We start from the raw sequence: 24875 nt of genomic DNA, 5'->3' as shown, positions 1-24875 counted from the left end.
AAACGTCCTCGACCTGCATGCTGCTGGCTTACCCTTCATACAGAACATACAAGAATTAAGAAGGTAGAATAAAAAGAGGGAAAGGGAGACGGGAAAGAAGAGAAATGAAATAAAGAAATATCAGGAAGAAAAGATTGCCAACAGAAAGATTCATTTGAAAAAATTGAAAATCATAGTATAGGAAGAATCCCAATTATTTATCCCACAAAATTGTGAATCAATATAATTTATGCGGGAAACTATGGAGCCCAATAACCCGTCCTGTATCTCGTAACCATCTCTATGCTCGTAACAGATTCTCGATCCCAGCTTCGTTCAATAAATGACCACGCCCATTTTGTACGTCAATGCAATACAATGTAAGCAATGTTTGAAGGGGCGTGGTTTGTTTAGAATTTAGGCCGAAGACGAAGCGAAAGTTAATAAAGTGAGGTGAGTTTGTGTTGTCAACCTTTCCTTTGTAAATGGGCCGGTAGGGTTTTGTACGCAAGTTCATTCATAAATAAGGTCAGGTACCAGTACTAGTATGTCGAGTAGCATTGAGATATATTATGACTCGACTAGTACTACTACTTTGTTATCATTCATGTCATTATCCCCATATGTAGAAATCTACGTTAGTTATTCAGCGCTTAAGTTAATGTGGATAAGGCGATGGCGGCACTCATTCTATGAAAAAGGTTATGATATAACCTTGTTCTCTGTTACTACTCCCTTTGTAGTGAAATAAGGTTGGCAATGTTTGGCTTATTTTCTCTTCTTTGGGACAATTCATTTTTTGATGTTTTCAAAATATGAAGTGGAGTGATGTTGATTTTTTTTGTTTATGTAAATTTCAAAAGAGCATTGCCATTGGCCAGTAGCAGTGCGCGACAAAGCTTTGATCTATTTCAGACCATTTGTAATTTACTATTTCTTGTTTCTAAAGAATTAAATCGTCATCAAAATAATGGGGCGAATATTATGCATCGTAGAGAGGAGTTATGGCTCAGTAGATACGCCGTTAAACCACACAGTCCGGGGTTCAAATCCCACCGCAGCATTTGCATCCTTTGGCAAGGCGTTTACATTTGCCACTCTCCACCCAGGTGTAGTGAATGGGTACCCGGTAGGAAGGAATTCCTCGAATGCTTGTTGTGCCCGATGAGTGTAGCCATGGGTGATATAGTATGCAGCGCTTAGAAACATTGTAATAACATGCTATATAATATTATCAATATACTCTGTAGTATAAGTGTAGTATGAAGATGTAGCACCAAGAATAGTACATTTAAAATATTGTGGGAGTATAAATCTAGTTCTGTGACAGTCTCGATGATAGAAGCACTCCCCTGCCTCAGGCTGAAGGCCTCCAGTGATTTTACTTTACTTTTAATAAGGTTTTCTTTTGTCTGAACAGATGATTTCTGAAAAATACAGATTTTAGAAATTAAAATTCGGATGTAAAATATTCACAAAATATGTTGTTTCACTTTGACAGGAATATTGTGAACACAACTTAACAACAATCTTGAATACAATCAACTTAGGAATACCAAGTTGCATTAGGATGGCTTCTACACCACACCAGTCTGAGGTCACCAGGTAATAGCTCACATTCCATCTTTCTTCACCTTTTTGTATCTAGATTGAGGTATTTTCATATTTTCTAATCTATTTTTTTCTCTCTGCGATTTTTATAGTTCCTGAAAAAAAATATTAGACTGCTTTAATAATCGATCATAAACAAGAATTACTTTGGGGTGTTTATAATAGTGTATGAAGGATAAAATAAAAATGAATAGGGAAAAGGGAGATTTTGCATCTTTCCCCCCCCCCCTCACCCCCTGAAATGCTCCAAAAGCCATGGAAAATCCTCACTAAGCAGTGCAATCTTAAAGTATAGCGGATTTAAGCAGTAGGCTGTGAAAATTAGACCCAGAAAATTAAAAAATATACATTTGCTTGAATGATTGGAATATGTTCTTGGATGCCAAATCAGATTTTCATTTTTATTCTCATGAGCTTAAGGTAAAATCCAATTTTTGTTCATTTAAGTTTTGTGATGTACAAATTATCTGAATGCACATCAATTCTACCATCAGTGCATTGCCCAAAACTCTAGTAAGCAAACATTAGAACATACATGTAATAGCATTTCTAATAATGAGTAAAATGTGACATTATTTTTTAACCATAATTAAACCATACATGTAGATAGAATCATACTGTGGTTACAAATATATGAGATTACTGTTATACCATGTATTCATACAATTTCTATTCTACTCGTTTTTTTTGATTTCAACATATAATATTGATTACTTTTACATGTTATTTTGTTATGATCATTGATATTGTATATATTTTGTATTTTACCTTGTAAAGAATTTTGCAATTCATCCTGCAGCTGCGATGAAGTTTTATAATAAACCATTTCAATTTCAAATTCAATCTTGGTTTTAGTTGTGAAAGTTCAGAATGCAGATCTTTGAACTTATCTTTTTTTCTATCTCCAACAAACAGAGTAGCACTGAAGAGGAATGCTCCTGGGAGCAATGAACTAGATGACATACCTGTGAAGAGTCCATACTTTAAAAACTTGTCACAGTCACTGCCAGATCCTAATGCAACACAGATTCCATCGGATCAAAGCCAAGCTGACAAAATGCCATCCCCTGGACTAGTTTCTAGACTAGGTCCCGCGTTCTTCCAGCAGCCCTGTATCCATCTAGCCAAGCAGCTATTAGGCCAGGTCTTAGTGAGGATGGTCGGGGAACAGCGGATAAGCGGGAGGATCGTGGAGACGGAAGCTTATGTAGGAGCTGAGGATACAGCTTGCCATACGTACAAAGGGAAACAAACGGCTTCTAATAAGAGTATGTTTCTCGATCCTGGTCATGCCTATGTTTACATGACTTATGGGATGTATCATTGCATCAACATTACCAGCCAAGGTGACTATCACTTTTACATTTAAAAGATGATCCTTGTATGTTTTATTGTAACGTAAATGTACATACCTGTATCTTGTCAAAATTTACCCTTTAATTTGGGTTATGATGTCAGGGTATAGTGACCATTGTTAACAGAGGAGCGTTTCATCAACATTTTTGTCTGACAAGTTGTCAGATCTGACATCTTTTCTTGATTATGATTGGCTCATGAGAGGCACTGTTACTATAGTAACTGTCGGATAAAATGGGACTTGTCGGATAAAACGTCCGACAAGTCCTTTCATGAAACGCTCCCCAGAAGTCGACATATTCATACATGATTCCTAGCATTTTTTTTCTTCTACTCCTATAGCACTCTATTCATGTTATTTCTGTCACATTCTGCAGAATTAATTCTTTTTATATTTATACCACAGAAAATTAATGAAACAGACACAGCATTACAATGTAGATATCCATGATTTAATGTCCCTTTTATACATCGTTCAAATTCTTTTTCTACACATAGCCCTTTAGTTTTTTTTCTGTGATGCATTATTGCATTAGTGCAGAAATAAGTTCATTTGAAATTATGGACATACATGTGGATTAGGCAAATTTATCACAATCTATGAAGTTATTGAATTATTTGTTAACATGTTCTATTTATTTTCACAATTTTGAAGTCTTTTTGAGCCTATTGGTGTAATCCGCCGTTTTTGCAGTTGTGTGCAATAGATTTTGATATCAGGAATAAAGGTGCAAAGTAGAAATGACATGTAATGTAGCCCTTTTAGAGATAGACCAAATAGTTTTAGTATTCATACTCTATTTTAATATTAGATATTGCAAGATATCTATGGAATAAAGTTCTGCAAGATATCTATGGAATAAAGTTCTGCTTAAGGATGGCTGGAAATAATGTTTTCATAATTACTCTTTTGTGTTAAAGGAGAGGGCCAAGCGGTTCTCTTACGAGCTCTCTCCCCTCTTGAAGGCAAGGACACCATGACAAGCCTAAGAAAGAAAGCAAGTAAGAGATCAGACAGAGAATTCAAGACAAAAGATCTTTGCAACGGTCCCGGCAAACTGTGCCTCTCATTAGACATTGACAGACAGTTAGACGGCACCAATCTTACTGAGAGAGACTCTTGCATGTGGATTGAGAGCGGTGACCAGATTGTAGATGGCGATATTGTGAGCTGCCCTAGGATAGGAATAGACTCGGCCACCAAAGAATGGGTTGAGAAACCACTCAGATTCTATGTGTTGGGTAATCCTTGTGTAAGCAAGAGGAATAAAGCAAGAGAGGAGGAAATCAAAAACGCAAAATAATCATTGGACTTTATTTGAGCAATGAATTTTCATTAACTGAAATAAATATGCAGTGTTTTCAAATATTATCTTGGGTAAAGATATGTATTTTGATATTAATATATTGATTTTAACTTTTAACATAATATGATGCATGGTACTAGTATATCATATTTTCATATCTGTAAAATTATGAATTATTATCCCGTTCACAGCCAGCTATCACACAAAAGCCACAAATATTGCAGCCGCTTTATTGATGTAAATCTTTCTACAGAATGTTTGAAAGGTCATTTAATTTCTTCCTCCTTTTTGCGGCTATATTGTGGATAGGACATGAAGCAAATAACTGTCATATTTCAATATTGGTGTGTAAAAGTCCTAAGTGAGAGCTATCAGGACTTTTACTTTGTAAAAAAAAAATCACTTAACTTTTTTGTACAGTACTCGACCAAAGAAATGTAAATGATTATATTTGAAAATCTGTATTTTCTCAGGATCATATGATACAAATTCTCTCGGTTGCTTTCCCCCTCTCTCTTCTTCTCTTTCTCTCTCTCTCTCTCTCACTTATTTTGCGGGGGGGTCAGATAATTCTGAATATTTTCAGTGATAGTGATTTCTTATTGTAATTAACAGATCAAACAAAATTACAATTTCTTTTCTGATTTGGAATGTACATACTAAAGTGCAAATTCATGTAATTTCAGCGAAAGAATTATTACCTTAATCTCATGACATTGAGAAGAGATCTGGTGTAAAAAAATTGTTTTGACTTTTGACAAATATTTGACTTAGACAAGCTTAACCCTATCCAGGCCGGGGGGGGCTTAGAGACCCCCTCAAGGATTTGCGCAATATTTTTTGCCGTGCGATTTTTTTTTTTTACTGCGCCGCTCATTGACTTTTTACTTTCAAGTCTTGCACAACTTCTTAGACCAGTTTTTGCGTCACCTGGATACACGGTTCCGAAGTTACACAATATGTAAGTGCATGTCAGACCAAACATTGCTCAAAAACTTGATTTCATGTACAAAGTCAATGCAAATTGTGTTTTCAACCAAAAATCATAAATGTATGATTATTTTTAGTTTTGCTGGTCTAAATGTATTTATTTTATGCCGTTTATGATCTCAGAAGAGCCCCCAATAAATTTCATTGAAAAAACAATGAAAAACAAAAGGTCCAAAATAAAGAAATACATAAGAAATTGCAAAAAACAATAAAATACATAAGAAATTAATCTGATATCACAATTTTTTTCATGTACGCTTGCTAGGAACACCAAAGAGTTTTTATACCAAAAATTGGAACGGAGCTTTATCTAGGGAGTTAGGAGGGAAAAATATGATTTCGCATATACTAATTACGCATTTATTAGCATAATTGCTAATAGCAATTTGCAGCATGAAATAAATTACTATACAGTTTTGTAGATTATTTCCAAGACAACCTGTGTGCCAATTTTCGGCGCGATCGTGGGGCCAACAGCCGAGATCCCCCCCCCCGCCATAAGAACTCCCAAAATACCCCAGCCTAAATAGGATTAACTGTATCTTCTGTTATCTTTCCCACCTCCTTCTTTTTCTCTTCCCTTCTCTATCCCTCTTTTCTATCTCTTGCTTGTAAAACTACTTTGCTTTGCCTTGCTTTACCCAGATTTATCACTTTACCAATTAAGCATATGTTTTCACAACATTTGTATGTATTATTTAAATACCTACTTATTGATTACCTTGGGAAGCATGTCTTTCAATCTTAATATCAGTCTTTCAATTGCAATCATTGTAATAATTGCTTTATCTGGAAGGACGTCTAGTTTGTTTCTGAGAATGTCAAATTTATACTTATCTTGTCAATTGCCCTTGCAAATTAGAATACAGCCATTTGTAATTAGCCTCCTCAGATTAATAGAAATTTGAGCTCGATTTATATAGCAAGACTTTGTGGCAGCTAGGCCCAGGTCTATCGACAAAATAATATGCATATACATGTATATGATCATGTTTGGTTCATAATTTATCCAGGTCTTCTGCCAGGGATAGGGGTAAATATCTCAAGAAATAGGTAGGGTAAACAATTTTAAGAAATAAAAAATATACACAGATGCAACAAAGTACTCATAACAATCAACTCATCTTGTAACTTCTTTTTAATGTGATAAGAATCTATGTAAATAAAACATTTTCATTTTTATACAAAAGAACAACCTGTGTCCTGATGTTGCAAAGTTATAAAATGGCAGATACATGTTTACAAATTATACAGCATACTGTACAGACTCTGCATAAGGTAAATAAGTCAAATAATTCCAAGCATCATTTTTTCTGGCAACACTCCCCAAGTTAAGCATTTTGTTGGTGGTCACCTGAACAATTGTATCACGCAAACAACAATGTAAACCCATTTTAGAGAATATCGACTTCAAAGTTTAATGTAATATCCACTCTTTGTTCCCCAGCCTTAAAAATTTTATAGCCAGAGAATTACATGGTTGGAAAGACCAAGACAATCGCTTGACGTTGGTATCTTTATTTTTACTCAACACCAACAGAGAAAGTATCGCAAAAGAGCTACATGCTTGTAATTTCAGTTTCAGCAGTTTAGATTTTCCTTGTACAAAAATGCCATAGGGGATACAACCCTGACCACAATTTCAATGCTTGCCATCAAGCAAATCGTCATATTGTCCTTTTACGTACAAAGTCAATGCAGTACCGATATGACAGTTTGTCTGATCATGCATTTGCATATTACATGTACATGTTAGTGCCCAGTGCCCAGAGGAATACATTGCAAGATTTAATAAGTGAAAGGAAGGAAGTGTTATTGTTCAAAAAGACAAGATGGGAATCAAATACTGAGAAAGCAGATGGTTGGAATGAAGTTGCAAAGCACTTCCATTCAACATTCAGAGAAAGATGGAGCTTGGGTCAGATAAAAGACCAGTGGAAAAGGATGAGGATTACTGCCAAATACGAATATGGAAATTATCAAAGAGAAGTTCGAGAGACTGGTGGGGGACCAATCCCAGCCATATAACCAAGATAATCAAAGAATTATGTCCATATGACTTCGTTCAGTACTGTATCAAGTACGACAGCGGCGCCATATAAAATTTTGGGAAGCAAAAAATAACAAATCTCTTTATAATGGTCAAGTCAATCATGTAATGATATAGCGCCAGCTATCGACGACAACATAACATAGCGATCTGTGTATCGGCCCAGCTACAGCAATCCTTTAAAGACAACTGTAAGTTAGAACTGCCAAGTTAGAACCCAATTATTCAGATGTCTTAGAAATTTTTGCCAAACACTTATAATATGATGTCAGAAGTGAAAGGACTGTTTTGTTGAGTGAATGGGAATGTCTAATATGAACGATAATTAGTGACATTTTCAGAGGGGAACAGCTCCACGATCTTTGACTGACCGGAAATACCAGACGAGAAAAGATGCATTTGCTATAGTGCGGTATAATGACCAGAAATAGTATGGAACGATAGAAACCACCATCTCCATTTAATTTGGAGGCGAGAAACCTGCCTCAAGCTTGGAGACTACGGAGGGAAGAGTTTGAACTATACACAGAACTTTTGGTGACTGGAGATGATGGGAATAAGGTGAAACTTTTTCTCTATTTAGTGGGGTCGAAAGGTAGAGAGCTCTACAAGACCCTGAACTTGGAGCAGGTAACCCCATCAACATCTGGTGCAACTTGCGACGTCTGCACCTGTACCTGCAGTTACCTTGCAGGCAGTGTTAGATGAGTTTGAGAAGCACTGCAACCCCCAAAGAATGAAACTGTCAATAGATACAAATTCTTCACCCGCCAGCATGCAGCCAGAGAGACGCTGGAACCAACCTGGCTGGAACAGTATTTGACGGATTTAAAAGTACTGGCTTGCGGTTGCAATTTCAGGGACCTGCACGATTCATTGTTGACAGGATCATCGGTGGTATCAAGGATGATGCAGTTAGAGCAAGACTACTACATGAATCTGATCTGACATATAGGGCCACTGAATTAGCAAAGGAAAGAATGAGTGTTTGACAAGTCCCAGTCCCAAGATGCGCATGCCGTGAGGAAAGACAATGGAAAGAAGCAAGCAGAGAAAATGGTGAAGAAATGCAAGTTTTGTGGGGAAAATCGCATCCCACGAACAAAGAGAAATGCCCAGTATACAAAAAACAGTGCAACAGGTGCAAAAGAATGAACCACTTGGCAAGTGTATGCAAAAGGAACTAAATGTACATCAGATGGGGGAATAGGTTGACGAGGAGACTCCTTTGACAGTGATGCCAACCAGTCCGATTTTATCGTATTTAGTCCGATTTTATCAATCAAATACGATCATATGATTTTACCCATCAAAAATATGATTTTCCGATATTTTTGTCCTATACGTATTATACACAGTGAATCAGCGCGGGAAGGCGGAATATGCCATATATGATAACGTCATATTGCCGCACTCGCTACGAGTGCGCAATACATAATATAACGCATGACAGTGCATACATAAATCGTACACACTACTATACATACTAGTAATACGAAGCGTGCGAGCTAGTGCGATAATATAACGGCATGCTCGCTCGAGCTTCTATAGCACGCACGCAATGAACATCCATCGCTGCGAGCTGCCGCCTCGTCTCAGCTGCAGCTGCGCACTGGCGCTGGCGGAGAAACTTCGAAACTTCGAATCTGGTGACGATTTTATCTTGCCGTGAACGTCTTTTTTTAACAAATTATCTGCAACCACTCATCATGGCATCGAAGCAGAGTAGGAAGCAATGTTACAAGAGAGAGTACACGGAAAAATGGCCGTGTATTTTACCGTCCAAAAAAGGAAATAGCATGGTTAGATGTGAACTGTGCAATTGCGATTTCGGCATCGCCCACGGAGGAGCAACGAATATCACCTTGCACAATGGCAGGATTAAGCATAAGAATGCCGCCGCAGCACGCAAGGGAACTCAAAGTATAGCTTCGTTTGTCCAACAGCGAAAGGATTTCTCTGTCATAAGAGCAGTTTGACTGATCTGCTCAAATCATTTGTGGTAGGTTATTCATTGTACATATAGTGTTTCTGAAGTTTCCTACATGTTCATTTAATTTTTTCCCCAGCATACAAAATACTTCTTCCAGCTGATCAGTGCTCAACCTAAATTGTTGGCCAGTAAAGCATATGGCACTAATTCCTTTCATATTATTTTCTAATGCTTCTGACATTGTTTTTCATTAACTGTCCTTCACCCCTTTTTTTTGCACGATGATGCAGTGATGTAACTTTTCAGGAAATTGCCGGAAATCCGGCAATTTCCGGTATTTTCATGAAATCTCAACTTTTCCGGTTTTCCCTCCCTCGAAAGTTGCCGGAAAACCCGGCCCCTTCGAAATTTCACGATCGGCACGTTCTAAAAAAAGACGATCGATCGCCAATGTGTTTTGTACATGTGCTTTGCTTGCCACGTGAATCACGACATCTCGGCTACTGAGAAATTCGCTCTGATTACGTTACGGTCAGTATACAGTGTATACTGACCGTAATTACAGTATTCAATGCACAGAACGCTCGCTGTCTGAAATTCTGATGGTCGAGCTGTCGCGAGTTGGCTTGAATGCGGAAGTGAACCCTGGATCGCAATTTCCACACACGAACACATGCACATGTGCCGCACATATTTTGTTTGCCAACCTCTCGTTCGGACTGTGATTTAACTCGGAATTAACAGCTTAAACATTGCCTGGATAATTTTGTTATTGAAGTGATCGGATCAGCATTACATTTTTTTACGGTGCTTAATATTTTTTGGGCAAGAATTCGCGAATTTGTTTGAATTGTAACTTGCAATTTGACAGTACTTTTAAATTCGTTCTCGCTTGAAAATGGATGGTACCGTACATCGTGTACCGGTAAATCAAAAGGACATCGTTCGCGACATATAGACGCGGGTTTAAAACGTTGCTTGGAGCCTTGGACTGTTTTATATTGAAGTGATCAGATCAGGATTACGTGTAAGTTTCGTTTATGATGCTGAATATTTCATTTTTTGTGCAGAAATTCGCAAATTCGTTTGAATTGTCAACATGATTGTAACTTGTAATTTACAGTTCTTTTGAATTCGTCCGTGCTTGAATTTGAAAATGGAGGTAAATCGAAGTGACGTCAACGCCATTGACGCGGGTGTAAAAAACAGATTTAGATGGCAGTGGCTTGAATCGAAGGACGATGCAGGGCAGTTTTTATCTGATTATATCAGAAAGTTGGATGTAGCAGGAGTTGCCAAATGCATAATTTGTGACGATAAGGTAAAGTATGCATCTAGTGGAAAGAAGGCTTTGGTGTGTCATGGAAATTCGCAAATGCACCAAAAGAGAAAAAAGGAAAGGGATTCTAATCAGACGTTACCATCATTGTTCAGAAATATCACAGCAATGGAGAGTGGCGAAACTGAAATTCGTTCGACATCATTATGCACTCTGCCTTACGGTGCCCCACCAAATGTGCATAACATTGACCAATGTTCTGGAAAGACCTCGCAAGACTTACAGCGTGAACGGAATGTAAGCTTTCAGGACAGGAAAGCAAATGCTGAAGCTATGGTCACGTCATTTACTGTGGAGAATACCCTCACATTTAGTGTTGTGCCAAAGATAATAGACTTGGCCAAAGCACTCGCAAAGGACAAAAAGGTGCTTGATGATCTGCACATGGAGCGTACGACTTGCGCGTATAAACTAAATGAAGGACTTGCTTCAGTCACTCGGAAGCGTATAGTACAGGACATGCAGAATACTCCATTTTCAATAAATCTCGATGAATGCACGTCTAATGCAAATGAAAAGGTGCTAAGTATATTGGTGTCATATTTTTCTGAGACATTGAACATGTCTGTTGTGCAGCATTATGCATCGGTGACACTTACTGTCGTAAATGCTAAAACAGTGTTTCAGACTGTTGTTGACTTATTGAAGAATGATGACATACCACTGGACAATGTTGTGTCCTCATTATCTGATTCAGCGGCATACATGAGGGGGAAAAAGTCAGGTTTTGAAACCAGGCTGCGAGATGTTGCCCCACATCTTTTGGACATAGATGGTGACATCTGTCACCATACGCACAATTCAGTGAAAAAGTTTTGTAGCTTTTTCGACCAGCATGTAGAACATCTTGCAGATGATTTGTACAACGACTTGAAGTGGAGCCCTGATATCAAAGAACACTTGGAGAAGATATGTGGAGTTTTAGGTGTCAAATGTAACTTGCCTGTTGAGAGGGTACCACATCGATGGCTCTCATCCTATGATGCCGCAGCAAGGATAAAGAGCATGATGGATCCTTTCAGATGCCTTTATTATTGCTTCATTGATTCAGAACTCACTGCAAGTTATACTTCAGAACTTGAAGCTATACTGACAAGGCACAATGTATCTGATGATGGTCGACAAAAACTTCAGCAGATACATGATAGATTTCACAAGAAGAATCTAACGGAGCAAGGATTGGCGAGAAAGAAGAGAATTGTTCACAAATTGTTTCATCTCTATCAGCTTACCATCTTGTACATAGAATTGTATGTGGCGGTACTACCCTCGTTCAAGTCATTTGTGTTGATATTTGAACAGAAGGAACCATTAGTCCATTAACTACATGATGAGGTTACTGACTTGTTTCGGACTTTCCTTGCACGCTTCATCAAGCTTGAGAATTTGGTTGATATGAATGCACACCAGTTAGCTAATCTCAAGATCAATGAGAACATCACTTGTAAGTTATCGCAACTTGTCATTGGTACACGTACGGAAGAGATCGTGAAGGATATGAAGCCAGATGCTGTCAAGACATTCTTGCAACTAGTCAGAGATGCTTATACAGAGGTTGGAAAGTACATGCAGCAAAAACTGCCCCTCACAAATCGTGCCTTGCGAATTCTATCATCAATAGATCCAAAAGCCAGGGGACATTCTGTTACAAACGAATATATGACGAAGCTTCCAAAGCTGCTTAATGTAGATATTCAGGCTGATGACATGGATGAATACAAACTCCAATGCACCCAGTACCAGCTTGACTCAAAACTGCCACCATTTAATGATGGCGCTCGAGTGGATAAATGGTGGGGAGAGGTATTTCAGCACTACCCAGCTCTGAAGAGAACTATTAGTGCAGCATTATCCATATTCACAGGTCCAAGAATTGAACAGTCGTTCAGTATGATGAATAATATCATCACAAAGAAGACAAACAGGTTAGATGTCACAACATTTGCCTCCATACAAACAGTCAGATATGATCTAATGAATAAAGGAGTGACATCTGTTGAACTCTACCGCAGAGACAACATACTCAAATCCCCAGTGGACAAATCTGTCTGTTACCACATGCTCACTGCAAAATCCAGACTAAATGCAAAGAGGAAGAGGCAGTCCAGCAATAAGCCACCAGTCATTAGAAAAAGACATAAATCAAGTGAAGTGTCATCTCAACCCAAATCGAGAGCCACAGCCCATGTCCACAAAGCTGCTGCCTTGGCTAAAAAGCAAATCTTCCAGCGACAGAAACTCATGAAAGTGAAGAAAGCAAATGTTGAAGCCAAGTCAGCACCAAAGCCACCTTCAAGCTCAGTCACATCTTATAGGATACCAAAGAGGACTAGGGAGTTGACACCAAAGCCATCCTCAAGCTTGTCATCTGCAAGAAAGAGTCTATAGAAACCTACACAAAAGGTAATTTTTTTTTACAATTTAAACCCTGAAATGGCCCCAAATGTGCAATAATGCTCTGGCTTCGGGGGGCTTCGCCCCCGACCCCCACCGGGGCGTTGCCCCTGGACCCGGCCGTAAGGCGCGAGAGCTTCGCTCGCTCCGCTTCGCATTTTCAGGTTTTTATACAAAACTCCAGTTACATCCCTGATGATGCCAGAACACTGATCTGACTTAGGTTTTTTAAGACAATTGAATGTTGTTTTGTACATCTTAATTCTCTTTCATTAACAGGATCACAGATAAATTTATCTATATATCTGGAGTAGAGGCTCTATAACATAAAAATTACCTCAAAACTTGGATTAAATTTGAGAGAAAAAGGTCACTCAAATATGCTCAGATTGCACCAGAGAGCATCTAGAACCCCAGAGCCCCCGGCCGATAGGACTTCGCGCTCGTGATGTGCGCTTCGCGCACATTATCTTAGTTTCCGTGAAAATCTGATTTTTCACTCAAATATCTGATTTTGGGGGATATTCAATCTGATTTTTTGTGCCAAGAGGTTGGCATCTCTGCTTTGATGGATTACCCTTTTGGTGTAATTCAGTCATCTAAGGAAGACCAATGGTTCGTAGACTTGGGAGTCAAAGGCAAAACACTAAGATGCAAGTTGGATTCAGGGGGGGTGCAATGCAATGTTATACACAAGGTAGTGCAAAAGAGGCCCAACGCAAGACTAGTATTGGATGTGTCGAAGCACATGGTAATTCCAGCAGGAAAAACTGAACTTGTATGCACATATAAGAGAAAATTCTACAACATAGAATTTCAGATGGTTGACAGTGAAGTACAGCCAGTGTTGGGACTGAAGGCATGTCAAAGTCTCAACCTAATCAAGAGGGTACAAGCCGTGAGAACCAACATGAAGGAAAAATATGAGGATATATTCCAAGGCTTGGGATACATGCCAGGTGAACATAGCATCAAAGTTCATTCATTATAACAATAGTTGTAAATGTATTTCGAAAAAGAAATAAATGTTACTTGAATTTAATTGGATTTCAGCATGTCATCTAAAATGAAATCGAGCTGTTGGGGTAAATCATCCATCTCTCTGGATTATCATCCGGCATCTATAAAGATAACGAACGCCAGGAGAGAGTGTGGCTGCGACAAGCAAGAATTGGGATGCCCCAGCCGATCAGGAGAAGGAAATGGAGACGTCTTGAGCGGAGAGTAACTCGTCTTCAGAACATGTAAAACACCGGCGAGATCAATCTCATTTTGCTATTGGAGAGCCAAAATATGTCATCAAGGCTGCGACAAGCAAGAATTGGGATGCTCCAGCCGATCAGGAGAAAGATATGGAGACGTCTTGAGCAGAGAGTAACTCGTCTTCAGAACATGTACAACACCGGCGAGATCAATCTCATTTTGCTATTGGAGAGCCAAATCATGTCATCAAGGCTTATCACTGAGGAAATGGATTAATGAGTGAATTATAGCTACTGAAAGTCAAAGTGAAATCAAAGATAGTCAAAGACTGACAACCAAGATAAAGTTATTTCCTACTTACGCTTCAGACAAATCGTCATTATCAGCCTGATCGCTTGCCAGCAATACATTTATTGCGTTTGAATTCTTCATGAAAAAAAAATGTGATATGCAATCATCTGCCCCTTGCATATTTGATTACAGTATATGTGTTTTATTATAAGACAAACACATGGGGGCGTTGTGGTCTAGAGGTTATGACCCCACATGGGCCAAAAAGGAAATCCCATGTCTACCGAAAGAGGAAGGAGACTCATGTGAAATCGTGGATTGGCAGCCATGAATGTCACTGACACTGACAAAAAGATACCCTGCCCTTTGACTATGGATATGGTGTCTTCAAAGAAGTGGCACAAGAGGCCACATCAGCTGCTGCACCAGCAAAGATTGGTAAGGCATTCCAGGTCTGTCACTGGTAGACAGCGAATAACAACCTTGGTTGTCCGGGCTTCTTTCGACTTCTTGCTCCTTTCTTGCTTTGTCATAATGGATCTTTAGGTCCGATGTCACTTTATCAATGACTTCAACACTTCAAATCTGGTTTTAACTGTCAGATCTAGCAGAAAAAATGATGTACAAACTTACAAATTTTCCTCTTGGCTGTCTTCCTTTTGAACTTTAATGGTTTACTTGAAGAGTCCACTCAACGAGTTCATTTAGCGAAATAGCTTCGATCAGTCACATCATGGCGAATTCGTTATGGCAAATCTGTTTTTACCTTTAATCCATCTTGATGATGACGACGAGGCCATTTCGACGATACATTGGAAGTGTTTTTACTGTTCCGCGAAGTATGGCGGCACCTGTCTTAACGATCATCTGCTCAAGGGACCGGACATGATGAACTCATTGGTGGGAGTCCTTTGTCGGTTCAGGAAGCACAACGTAGCAGTACTATGTGATGTTGAGAAGATGTTCTTCCAGTTTAGGGCCGCTGAGGATGACCGGGACTTCCTGAGTTTCCTGTGGTTCCAAGATAACGACATCAGCAAGAAGCCAGTGGATTATCGCATGAACTTTCATCTTTTTTGGAGCTGCTTCGTCGCCAGGTTGCGCCAATTATGGCTTAAAGTATCTTGCTAGACAGTGCAGCAATGAATTTCCTTTGGCGTCTCGCTTCGTTCAGCGCAGCTTCTATGTAGATGATGGGCTGGTGAGTGTAGCCAGTGAAGAGGAAGCCATCCAGTTGGCCAATGAAGCCAGACAACTTTGCAGCAAGGGTGGCTTACGTCTCCACAAGTTTGTTTCGAATTCCAAGGAAGTTCTGGAGAGTCTGCCAAAGTCTGAGCGTGCAAGTGGGGTCATCGACTCAAATTTGGATTTTGAGGATCAAGTAGAGCGTGCTCTGGGGATTGTTTGGAATGTGGCCACGGATGCCTTTTGTATCAGAATTTCCCTGAAAGAGAAACCAATGACACGGCAGGGAATTCTTTCCATAGTCGCATCCCTGTATATTCCTCTTGGATTTGTGGCTCCGGTTGTGCTCGATGGCAAGAGAATCCTTCAAGAAATGTGTCGTAGCGGGCTTGGATGGGATGATCCAGTACCCGAGAACCTGGAGTCAAGGTGGGATCAATGGTGTAAGGAAATCCCACAGCTAGAGGAGCTCAGAATACCTCGGTGTTATCATCCTGCTGAGTTTGGTTATCAGGTAACAGTGCAGCTTCACCATTTCTTGGATGCCAGCAAGTCTGGTGATGGCCAATGTTCTTATTTGCGTCTCATTAACCAGAAAGGGGAAGTTCACTGTTGTCTGATCTTCGGCAAATCAAGGGTTGCGCCAACCAAGGTTGTTACAATTCCCAGATTAGAGTTGACAGCGGCAGTTGTGTCAGCTAAGGTGCACTCTATGTTGAAAGAAGAGCTAGAGTATCATGATGCCAAAGATTTCTTCTGGATAGATTCCCAAGTAGTCCTGGGATACATCCACAATGATGCACGGAAGTTCCACAGGTTTGTCGCTAATCGAGTCCAGCTAATCAGAGATAGGACTTCTCCCGACCAATGGCATTATGTCTCAACTGATCAAAACCCCGCTGACCATGCTTCCAGAGGATTGAGCGCCAGTCAGCTGTGTAGCGCGAACTGGTTTAAAGGACCCAGTTTCCTCTGGGAGGACTTCGCGGTAGGAAGTATCTCTCCGACACTCGCCGTGGGGGATCCGGAGGTGAGAGCAATCAACCTATCGACAATTACTCATCCGGAACCGTTATCTCCCATCTCGCCTCACCAGAATCTCTAGTTGGAAGATGATGATCAAGGTATTGACTCGCGTATGGATGGTAGCGAAGGGAACCAGCAAGCCAAAGAGTCAGCTTTGATGGATGGAGAGACTAGATTGAATAAAGCTGTATTGACTATTGTTTACCCAGTATGAGAACATGTGCGAGCCTTTGTTTGTCGTCGTAGTCCGGGCAGGCATATATGGTGTTCAAGCTCGCCCAAAGGCAGTCAGACATGTAAGTACCGGCTACAACAAAATGTGAGGGACACTGGTACAAAACTCACATAACAGAAAACTGTCAACAAAACTCATAAGTAATGAATGATGAATGCAGCAGCCTTGGGATCAGAAAGAAAAAAAAATGTTCAAGAGATTTGAAGCAGTATGGCAAACTTTTTTAACTGGGGGTGACAAATTCAAGAGTCAGGTTATTCTTACAGCGTGTTTTGAAAGAGAATCGTTTAACGGTCTTACCCGCGTAAGTATCCAGAATTCTGGAAAAATTCCCTGTAGATAACCAGGGAATTGGTCATCAGATTTGACCACCTGCGGAGAGCCGGAATTCAAGTTTAAGGCAGTGAAGGCAGTGGTGGTAAATAAGCTAAAGATATTACAGACCAAGTATAATGCTGCAGTGTCAAAAAAAAAGATCAGGGGCGGGGAGGGATACACTCCTTAAAATATGCCCCCAATAATATGAACTTGATGCCTTCCTATGGCTTCCAAACCTAACTGAGCCGCCTGTTGTGATCGATAGGAGAGCAGAAACCGGTGAGTAGATCTACATTAGTTTACACGTCTTGCTTAACAAAATAAAATATCCAAAGTAGCAAATGATAATGGGCCTCCCAAAAAAAGTCCAGACGAGAAGCACATTGCAGCATTTGTATTCATTTGTATTTGTATTTGGCTTAACTTGAACATGAAAATGATGATAGTGATACTTCTGAAGCTCAAAATAGAGGGGCAAGTGTAGCTTTGTACAGGTCTGCTTGACACAAGTCACACAATGCAGTGCTTGTCTATATAATAATTTGTTTTACCAAACACTAGCTGCATCTTAGTGTGAGCATATCATGACATATGTACCCTCTTTGAGAAAGGTACTAAACACATCTATATGCACCCCATTTTACGATGGTAGAAGATACCATGTTCACAAGAATTTGTTTTTAACAAACACTATCTCAATCTCAGTATGAACACATCATAACATATTACTAGTATACTCCTTTGAGAAAGATAAAAGATGACATGTTTGAGAGAATTTGTAAGACCAACACTAGCTGCATGTAAGTGTGAACCCATCATGATATCCGTAGTCCAATCATGTGTAGCAATGAGATCCCTTGATCTTACTATCTCCTTATATGAATGCTGACTTCATCTTGGTGAGCACACCTCACTGCAACCTCTCTTACCCTGTCCTGACTGGCAACAAGTGGTCCTAATCATCACACTTCCTTGTGTGAACACGGGCTGAATCTTGGTGTGAACGCGTCATCATCACATCTCTGTAATTCTTCAGCAATGCGTAGAGGTAGCACTGAGAGTTCCTGATGATCTTATTTCTACCAACAGATCACATCTCTATCTTGATCATAAGAATTCCTTGTACTGAACGCTGGCTGCGTCTTGGTGTGAACACGTCACCAGGACCTCTCTAAACTTCTCAAGCAAGGCATAGAGCTGAGAGCGATTCACGTTCTCGTAGTACATTATCTCTTCAAGGTGGTGCATCCCTCTCAAGTATGGACAGATCCTGAAAGAAAATGATCAATCAGAAGAGAATAAAATTTAGTTTTATTGTCTCAACAATAATGTCTTTATTAAGCCAAAACACTGCATCTAATGCTTTACAATTATATCATCACCTCTGCCATTTGATTAAATTGTACTTTCACTTATTTAAAACATCATCTCTACTCCCTGGAGAGCGTTTGAATCTAATTCAGCCTGCCTTGTATCTTTTATACCATTCAAAAACCTCTATTAAGAGTATACTTGTAGCCAAGACAAGAAGCAAATCAAAGTTGGCATTTTCTTCCTATGAAAACAAACCATTACCTAGCATAGTTTTTGCAGACACCATAATCACAAGTTTTATATACCTTGCAAATAGTTTGATATCTTCAGGATTGTTAGCATGGGGTATGGCAAGAACACTGGCTTTCTCTTCCTTGGTAAGATGTTCTGTCAACATGTCAAGTACCTTCCTTCTCGGATGACCACGCCCTTCTTCCGTTGAGTAGGAATCAAAGCTAGCAAAGCCTGTGCTCACACTGTATTCATCTGAGTCAACTGAGATGTCATGATATTGAGAATAGCAATTATGAAGATGAAAGTCACTGTAACTATCTTACAAAGAAATGTAATAGTACAAAACTTATTTGCTCAAAATCACTCACTCATTATAATGCTAGTTCATTCTTGCTACTATGCCATGTTTCTTTATTCAAATGATGAAATACTTTAATTACAAAATTATTTGAATAAAACAACGATATCTCATATAGAATCATTCCAATGTTCTTCGGTAATTTCCTTTGACATATCAGCTTTATTACTTGCATGTAGTATATGAATACAATACTAAAATAGTAGCAATGCATGAAAATGAAAAATAAATATGCATCAGCTACGTGTAATCATCACAACTAGAATTAACTTTATACTGGCAATATCAACTAATTGACAAATAAAATCAACTATAAATAACCCCAAATTTGGTATTATAACGAGTAATTATGCAGGAATTACAATCACTTATTTAATCAAATAATTGGCTAGTACATAGCAGCTGAGCTACAGCCGGGGTTTCAATATTCTATATACACCGACAAGCACTGTATGGTATACAAGGAATACACAGGCCCACAATAGGCAAACTATAGAAATAAAAAATATTTTTTAATCATCAATGGGACACTGACAGCAATACATACATGATAGATTTTCTCCAAGTCCACTTCCCTGGCCGCTGCCTGACCCTTGAGGAGTATTGCGCCCTCTAGTGACGGGTGATGATTCTGACGGTGGAGTGGATACTTCCCTCTCTAGATCATCGCTAGAAGACTTCTTGGCGAGTGTTGGGTTGGTGATGATGAATACATAAGTGTGAAGCTGAAGATAAAACCCATCAAATCCATTAAATCCATCAAATACATGATGAAAACATGAATGAGTATTGGGTCAACTAGGCCCCTTCACAATGGCCCAAGAACCTGTTTCATAACACTACCAACCTTATCCATATAGATGTTTAATTGTGGGGGTGTCGTAGTCTAGTGGTTATGACTCATTATTAAATCTGAGGGACATGGGTTCGATTCCAAGCCATGTTGTGTTATCATTCTGCAAGAAATTGACACACATTGTGCTGCACTCAACCCAGGTGAGGTGAATGGGTACCCGGCAGGAAGTAATTCCTTGAATGCTTGAACACCTAGGCAGCTCAGCTAAAGCTAGGGTAATAGTAATACCAGGGCCCGTTGAGAGAATAGTTTTCAGAACTGACGTGGCAACCTTGGGTAAATATACCATTATCATTAAAATTATTATTAAAAGGTGATCATTCGGTAAACAGAAGTATGAGGGCTCTGTGTGGTATATAGTGTAGTATGGGAAACGTAGCGGATTTGGTGTCAATCTCCTTCCATGCTTTTGTCGTGATCCAGCATCCTTCACATGCATGTGTACAAATGTCAGTGTATCAGTTGGCGGATAGTGGTAGATTACAGTATGGATTAGTATTGTTTTGCTTGTGGTTCATAGTGATTTTAGCTCAAACACAATAATCACAATTTTGTCATTAATTAATCAATGAGGATCTAGCCCACTATTGTTGTGCAGCATCTGCTATTCCTGCCCGTAGACTGTCTTTTGTTACCGGCTACTGTCTCCATCTCCAAACACCCCCAATTCATTACTTTTTCCTTACTATACCACAAGCAGCTCACATATGTTTGTATATGTTTGATACTTTTAAATACTTTTGTATATTTTTTCAAATTAAACGTCATTAAAGGTAATGGCTTCATGCATCATGTGTCTCTCGGAACATTGTGATCGTATATTCCACATGGATTGAGGAATCAAAACTACATGTATCTGGATGAATGATATTACTGTTTTACCTGGATCAATAACCTTTTTTGGAGAAGCCACATGACAATTCTGATCAGCTCACCCTCTGGTCTCTGTAAATAATAAATCAAGTGATATTTCATCTATTTATTTATTTATTCATTTATTTACATTCATAAACAACATACAAAATGTGACCAGCCAACAAAAAAACAACATTGTAACCAACATTGTAAATTAAATGGTACTCACTGAAAGATAACGAGCGGTACATCTCAACAAAGTTTATTAGCTTCATGTACATGTAAATGACATTATTGATAAATCATGCAGGAATGATTTCAAAATAAGTTCTTACAGAATCCAATAAAATGACTACCCAAGTTTCTGTCTTTACATAATATAAAAGAATTTTTTTTTTAAATATGTGCAGACAGATCTTATAAGAGATTGTGTGATTGCTAAGAAACAAAACTAGTATTAAATTACCCATATGTGGCTATCTGTCTTGATGATTTTCAATGTGATATTTTTTTAGCTTAGACCTCATGATTTCATAAAGTTCAGTTAATGTAACCGAGATCTAGATCTTGGATGATGTAGTGATATTTAACCTTGGTTTAAGTTTCACATGGCATTAGCGTTTAATGCAATTGCTTTCATTTATCTTTCATAGATTAAGTATTATGACTGATATTTTAGCGAAACCCAGAATATCTCTGCCGGTGAAGAACACATCTCATTACTACCTGGGCCCCGTCTTACAAAGAGTTACGATTAATCCAATCAATCGTAACTCTATGGAAATCCATCAGTGTCATATTTTTTTCTACAGGAAATTTGCAAAATCTCCTTTGTAAATGAAGGAGAACAAACCGAACTGTCAAGAAATCAATGAACTCATGGATATACATTCATATCTAGAAAATCTTTTGAACAAACATGCATTTTATATGTTGACTTTGCTGGCTTTCCATAGTTGCGATTGATCGTATCAATTGCAACTCTTTGAAAGACAGGCCCCAGGACTACTAGATAAGACCATGAAATTGATACCTCTCTCTCTGCCAATCTATTCCTATGATCACTCAATGGTAGTGGAAGTGAGAAATCAGCTAGAACCTTGATCAAGGATTCGCCAAACTTCATTCGGAATTCCACATCCAGGGGCGTCCCACTAAAAATGATAGTCAATATTAATACATATTTATACATTTTTTATCACAGCCCTACCTGATAAATGGAATTTCGACATGATTGCTTCTGAACTGCTATCTGCTATTTTATAGTAATCATGATTAAAATGTTTTACTTCTTAATACTAATGAAGGAAAGTGCCATATTTTGCTAGTGGCATAAGGAATACCAACTATATCATGGAAATGTGTATAAAGAAATGGAATTTCTGCAATCCATTACTAATATCATTAACTAAAATCATTAGAGTATAGAATAATGTAACTTGTTTTATACATTATGAGAGTAACTCATGTATAATCATTTTGTAGACGTTGGGTGATTACAAGTTTGGTGTTGACCTATTGGTGTTGGTGTAAGGTCAGTTTTAATGTCAGCATAGCACCAAACTTCAAATGCAACAGGTACAGGGACAAATTTCACCAGTGCTGAGATGTCAATAATAAATGTCATCTCAATATTTTTTTTACATACTCAGAATAGATTTTGAAGAAAGGGGAAGCAATCCAAATTGTGCCTCTAATACCAACACCAACACCGAACTTGCACCCATTACATGATATATCAGGGTGGTGTCTCATAAAGCTGTTTGTGAATCATGCCAGACTGGAATATGTTCTTAGGTGCAAAGTCAGCTACAAAGGCAAAAAGCATTTAGCAAGAGAAAGGGTTACCAGTCATGTGTACAGTATTAATGTATAACTTACAAACAACTTTCTGACAAGGCCCTCCTGGAAATGTATTAAAATAATAATCAAGGGTACTGTAATTATATCAAAGATGAGCAATGTTGTTGAGCTATAAAGCCATGTTCAAAATATCAATCACATTGAAAATCCCTCTATAAATACAGATTATGTCCCACATACTGGACGGCAATCATAACTTACGGAGATGTAGGTGCATTAGGTGAGAGAATGTAGACATTACTTCCACAGATAGGGTAAATGACCGTAGCTTTACCCCAATACACAAGATGGCCCACAAGCTGAAATACCTGAGATAAAGATAATAATAATAGAATGAATTTAGTAGTTCTCAGGAGTAGTACATGTACATGTACATGTATATCTAAACCTAGAGATGCTCAAAGCAAATAGAAAAAGAAAAGTGAAGTTAGGCTGGAACAAATGTATTTATCAAGTTGTCTATCACATTATTTTCTGTATTGAAATATTTTTGTTGATCCTCCTATATCCTGCATCTATTCATAATTTTTCACTTAAATCACAATATTGTCAAGATTGTTTCAAATTCACTGTTATTTTTATCGAATGAACTTTAGTTGAATTAGAAAAAGTGGGATTACATCATGACATTTAGGACAAGTGAGATTAGGCAATGTAGGATGAGACTAAGTATAGAACATTTTACCATGTAATATCAGACAAAAATGTTGATACCAGGTGGGATTAGGCCATGTGCGATCATTAGATCAAGTAAGATTGTAAGATTAGACCATGTAGGACTAGAACATGTAAGATTTTGAGATTAGACCATGCAGGATTAAACTATGCGAGATTAGACCAAGTGATATTAAACCAAGTGAGATTAGACCTGTGCTCCGTAACACAAAGATTAGCGATCAATCGCTAAATGAACTGACCAATCAACATCAATGTTACACGCGCATTTGGTTTAAAATACTGACCAGTGACCAATCAGAGCAGTTCTTACATATTTGCAATCCATCGCAAACCTTTGTGTTACGGAGCCTTGGTGAGATTAAACCAAGTGAGATTAGACCAAGTGGGATTACTAGTACACCATCCTGGATAGGACAAATGGATTAGAAAAAGCAGAATTACACCAAATGGGGATTGACTTTGGGGTTGTTTCATAAAGCTGTTCGTAAGACTAAAGAGTGACTTTAAGAACAACTGGTGATTCTTTCTTGTGGTAATTGATATTCACCATTAAATGTTAATTGGTAATTACTTAGCGCGTAAGAAAGGTTCACCAGTCGTTCTCAAAGTCACTCGTAACTGCTTTATGAAACACTTACCTGTAGTCATAACTTTGATGCTTACCTGTGAGAGAGCTAGATCAGCATCTTGCGAGAGTTGTTGAAGCCGTTTCAAGGGCGTGGCAATATGAATAATTCTATGAAGAGCTGGAGAGCAATCTCGAGGCAAGGACGCCCTCAACGTGTTTGGATCCTCCAATAACAGCATGGCATGATATGGTCTGATAGCTCCAAGGCTCTTCTCAATGCCATTATGCTAGGGAAACAGACATTTCAATGTAATCAGGGAATATTTTTTTCAATCACTTTGACTAATTTCTGGTCATGATAAGAGAAGAGCTTTAAACAATTCTGTACAGCCCTATGTAAACGTCTGCTTCACAAACTACTTTTTGTGTAGCAGTGCAGTCTCAATACGTAATGCAGCCTCAATTGCACCTAAACCTTTCATATTCAAGCCTATGTCATTACAAAAGCAAGAAAATTCTCAATTACAGTTTATGCTTTGACCACAATCTTCTTACGAAACATTGTCATAGGAGGCTTCACTCCACTGAAATGAATATAATTCTATAAAACCAATTATGTTATCACAAAGCTCCCTCCCCACCCCAGTTAGGACAGGCACAAGCAACAGGTTTTTTTCTAAATAAATAAAATCCCAGTCATTACAATAAAAACACACCGACTCACCTTGATAGTGATAACCTCAGAAACATTGTGTACTTTATGAGGAAGACAAAAGCTCACTTCTATCCAGTTATTGATGTAAACCCTTGCTATTCCATTCTTATGCAAACTGAAAAAGAAACATCAATATTGGAATAATAATACAAATAACAAAGTTATGTAAAATGTGGACGTACAAAGCAATAAATATCATGAAAAAGTCTTTAAAATG

The 24875-nt window shown here is 38.5% G+C and overlaps 3 protein-coding genes across 4 annotated transcripts in view; 2 read left to right on the top strand and 1 right to left on the bottom strand.

The window, feature by feature from the left end:
- The first annotated feature begins 344 nt into the window (after positions 1-344).
- LOC121422545 (DNA-3-methyladenine glycosylase-like) lies at positions 345-4782 on the top strand. 2 transcript variants are annotated; one of them, XM_041617688.1, is made up of 4 exons: positions 345-432; positions 1481-1584; positions 2506-2936; positions 3868-4781. In XM_041617688.1, the coding sequence occupies exons 2-4, from the start codon at positions 1550-1552 to the stop codon at positions 4248-4250; spliced, it is 849 nt and encodes a 282-aa protein (XP_041473622.1). In that variant the 5' UTR covers positions 345-432; positions 1481-1549; the 3' UTR covers positions 4251-4781. The 2 variants fall into 2 exon arrangements, with proteins under 2 accessions (XP_041473622.1, XP_041473623.1); XM_041617689.1 differs by lacking the exon at positions 345-432 and adding an exon at positions 712-731 and having other exon boundaries at positions 3868-4782.
- Positions 4783-13193: 8411 nt separating this feature from the next.
- The window catches only part of LOC121422544 (GATOR complex protein NPRL3-like), an 18047-nt gene continuing 6365 nt past the window's right edge, over positions 13194-24875 (bottom strand). Inside the window, exons 7-14 of the mRNA XM_041617686.1 lie at positions 24668-24773; positions 24039-24230; positions 22899-23005; positions 21868-21988; positions 20862-20924; positions 19671-19848; positions 18837-19026; positions 13194-18487 (exon numbers count right to left, since the gene is read on the bottom strand). Coding sequence (XP_041473620.1) covers positions 18325-18487; positions 18837-19026; positions 19671-19848; positions 20862-20924; positions 21868-21988; positions 22899-23005; positions 24039-24230; positions 24668-24773 — 1120 coding nt within the window. The 3' untranslated portion in view covers positions 13194-18324. The remainder of the gene's footprint in view (positions 18488-18836; positions 19027-19670; positions 19849-20861; positions 20925-21867; positions 21989-22898; positions 23006-24038; positions 24231-24667; positions 24774-24875) is intronic.
- On the top strand, positions 14781-16743 carry LOC121422697. Its single transcript, XM_041617864.1, has 2 exons — positions 14781-14891; positions 15628-16743. Exons 1-2 carry the CDS (start codon positions 14781-14783, stop codon positions 16741-16743), a joined length of 1227 nt encoding a protein of 408 aa, XP_041473798.1.

Source organism: Lytechinus variegatus, chromosome 10 (genome assembly GCF_018143015.1).
Source record: "Lytechinus variegatus isolate NC3 chromosome 10, Lvar_3.0, whole genome shotgun sequence".
NCBI classification, from domain to species: Eukaryota; Metazoa; Echinodermata; class Echinoidea; order Temnopleuroida; family Toxopneustidae; genus Lytechinus; species Lytechinus variegatus.
Note: the sequence above shows the minus strand (reverse complement) of the source record. Positions and strands in the feature narration are given on the sequence as shown.

What these genes read in the sequence shown, in the direction of transcription:
- LOC121422545 (XM_041617689.1), top strand. Translation starts at nt 1,550, where the DNA reads ATGGCTTCTACACCACACCAGTCTGAGGTCACCAG. An exon ending in CACCAGTCTGAGGTCACCAG is followed by an intron (nt 1,585 to 2,505) that starts GTAATAGCTCAC and finishes TCCAACAAACAG; the next exon opens with AGTAGCACTGAAGAGGAATG. An exon ending in CATCAACATTACCAGCCAAG is followed by an intron (nt 2,937 to 3,867) that starts GTGACTATCACT and finishes TTTGTGTTAAAG; the next exon opens with GAGAGGGCCAAGCGGTTCTC.
- LOC121422697 (XM_041617864.1), top strand. Translation starts at nt 14,781, where the DNA reads ATGAATGTCACTGACACTGACAAAAAGATACCCTGCCCTTTGACTATG. An exon ending in TGCTGCACCAGCAAAGATTG is followed by an intron (nt 14,892 to 15,627) that starts GTAAGGCATTCC and finishes CGCTTCGTTCAG; the next exon opens with CGCAGCTTCTATGTAGATGA.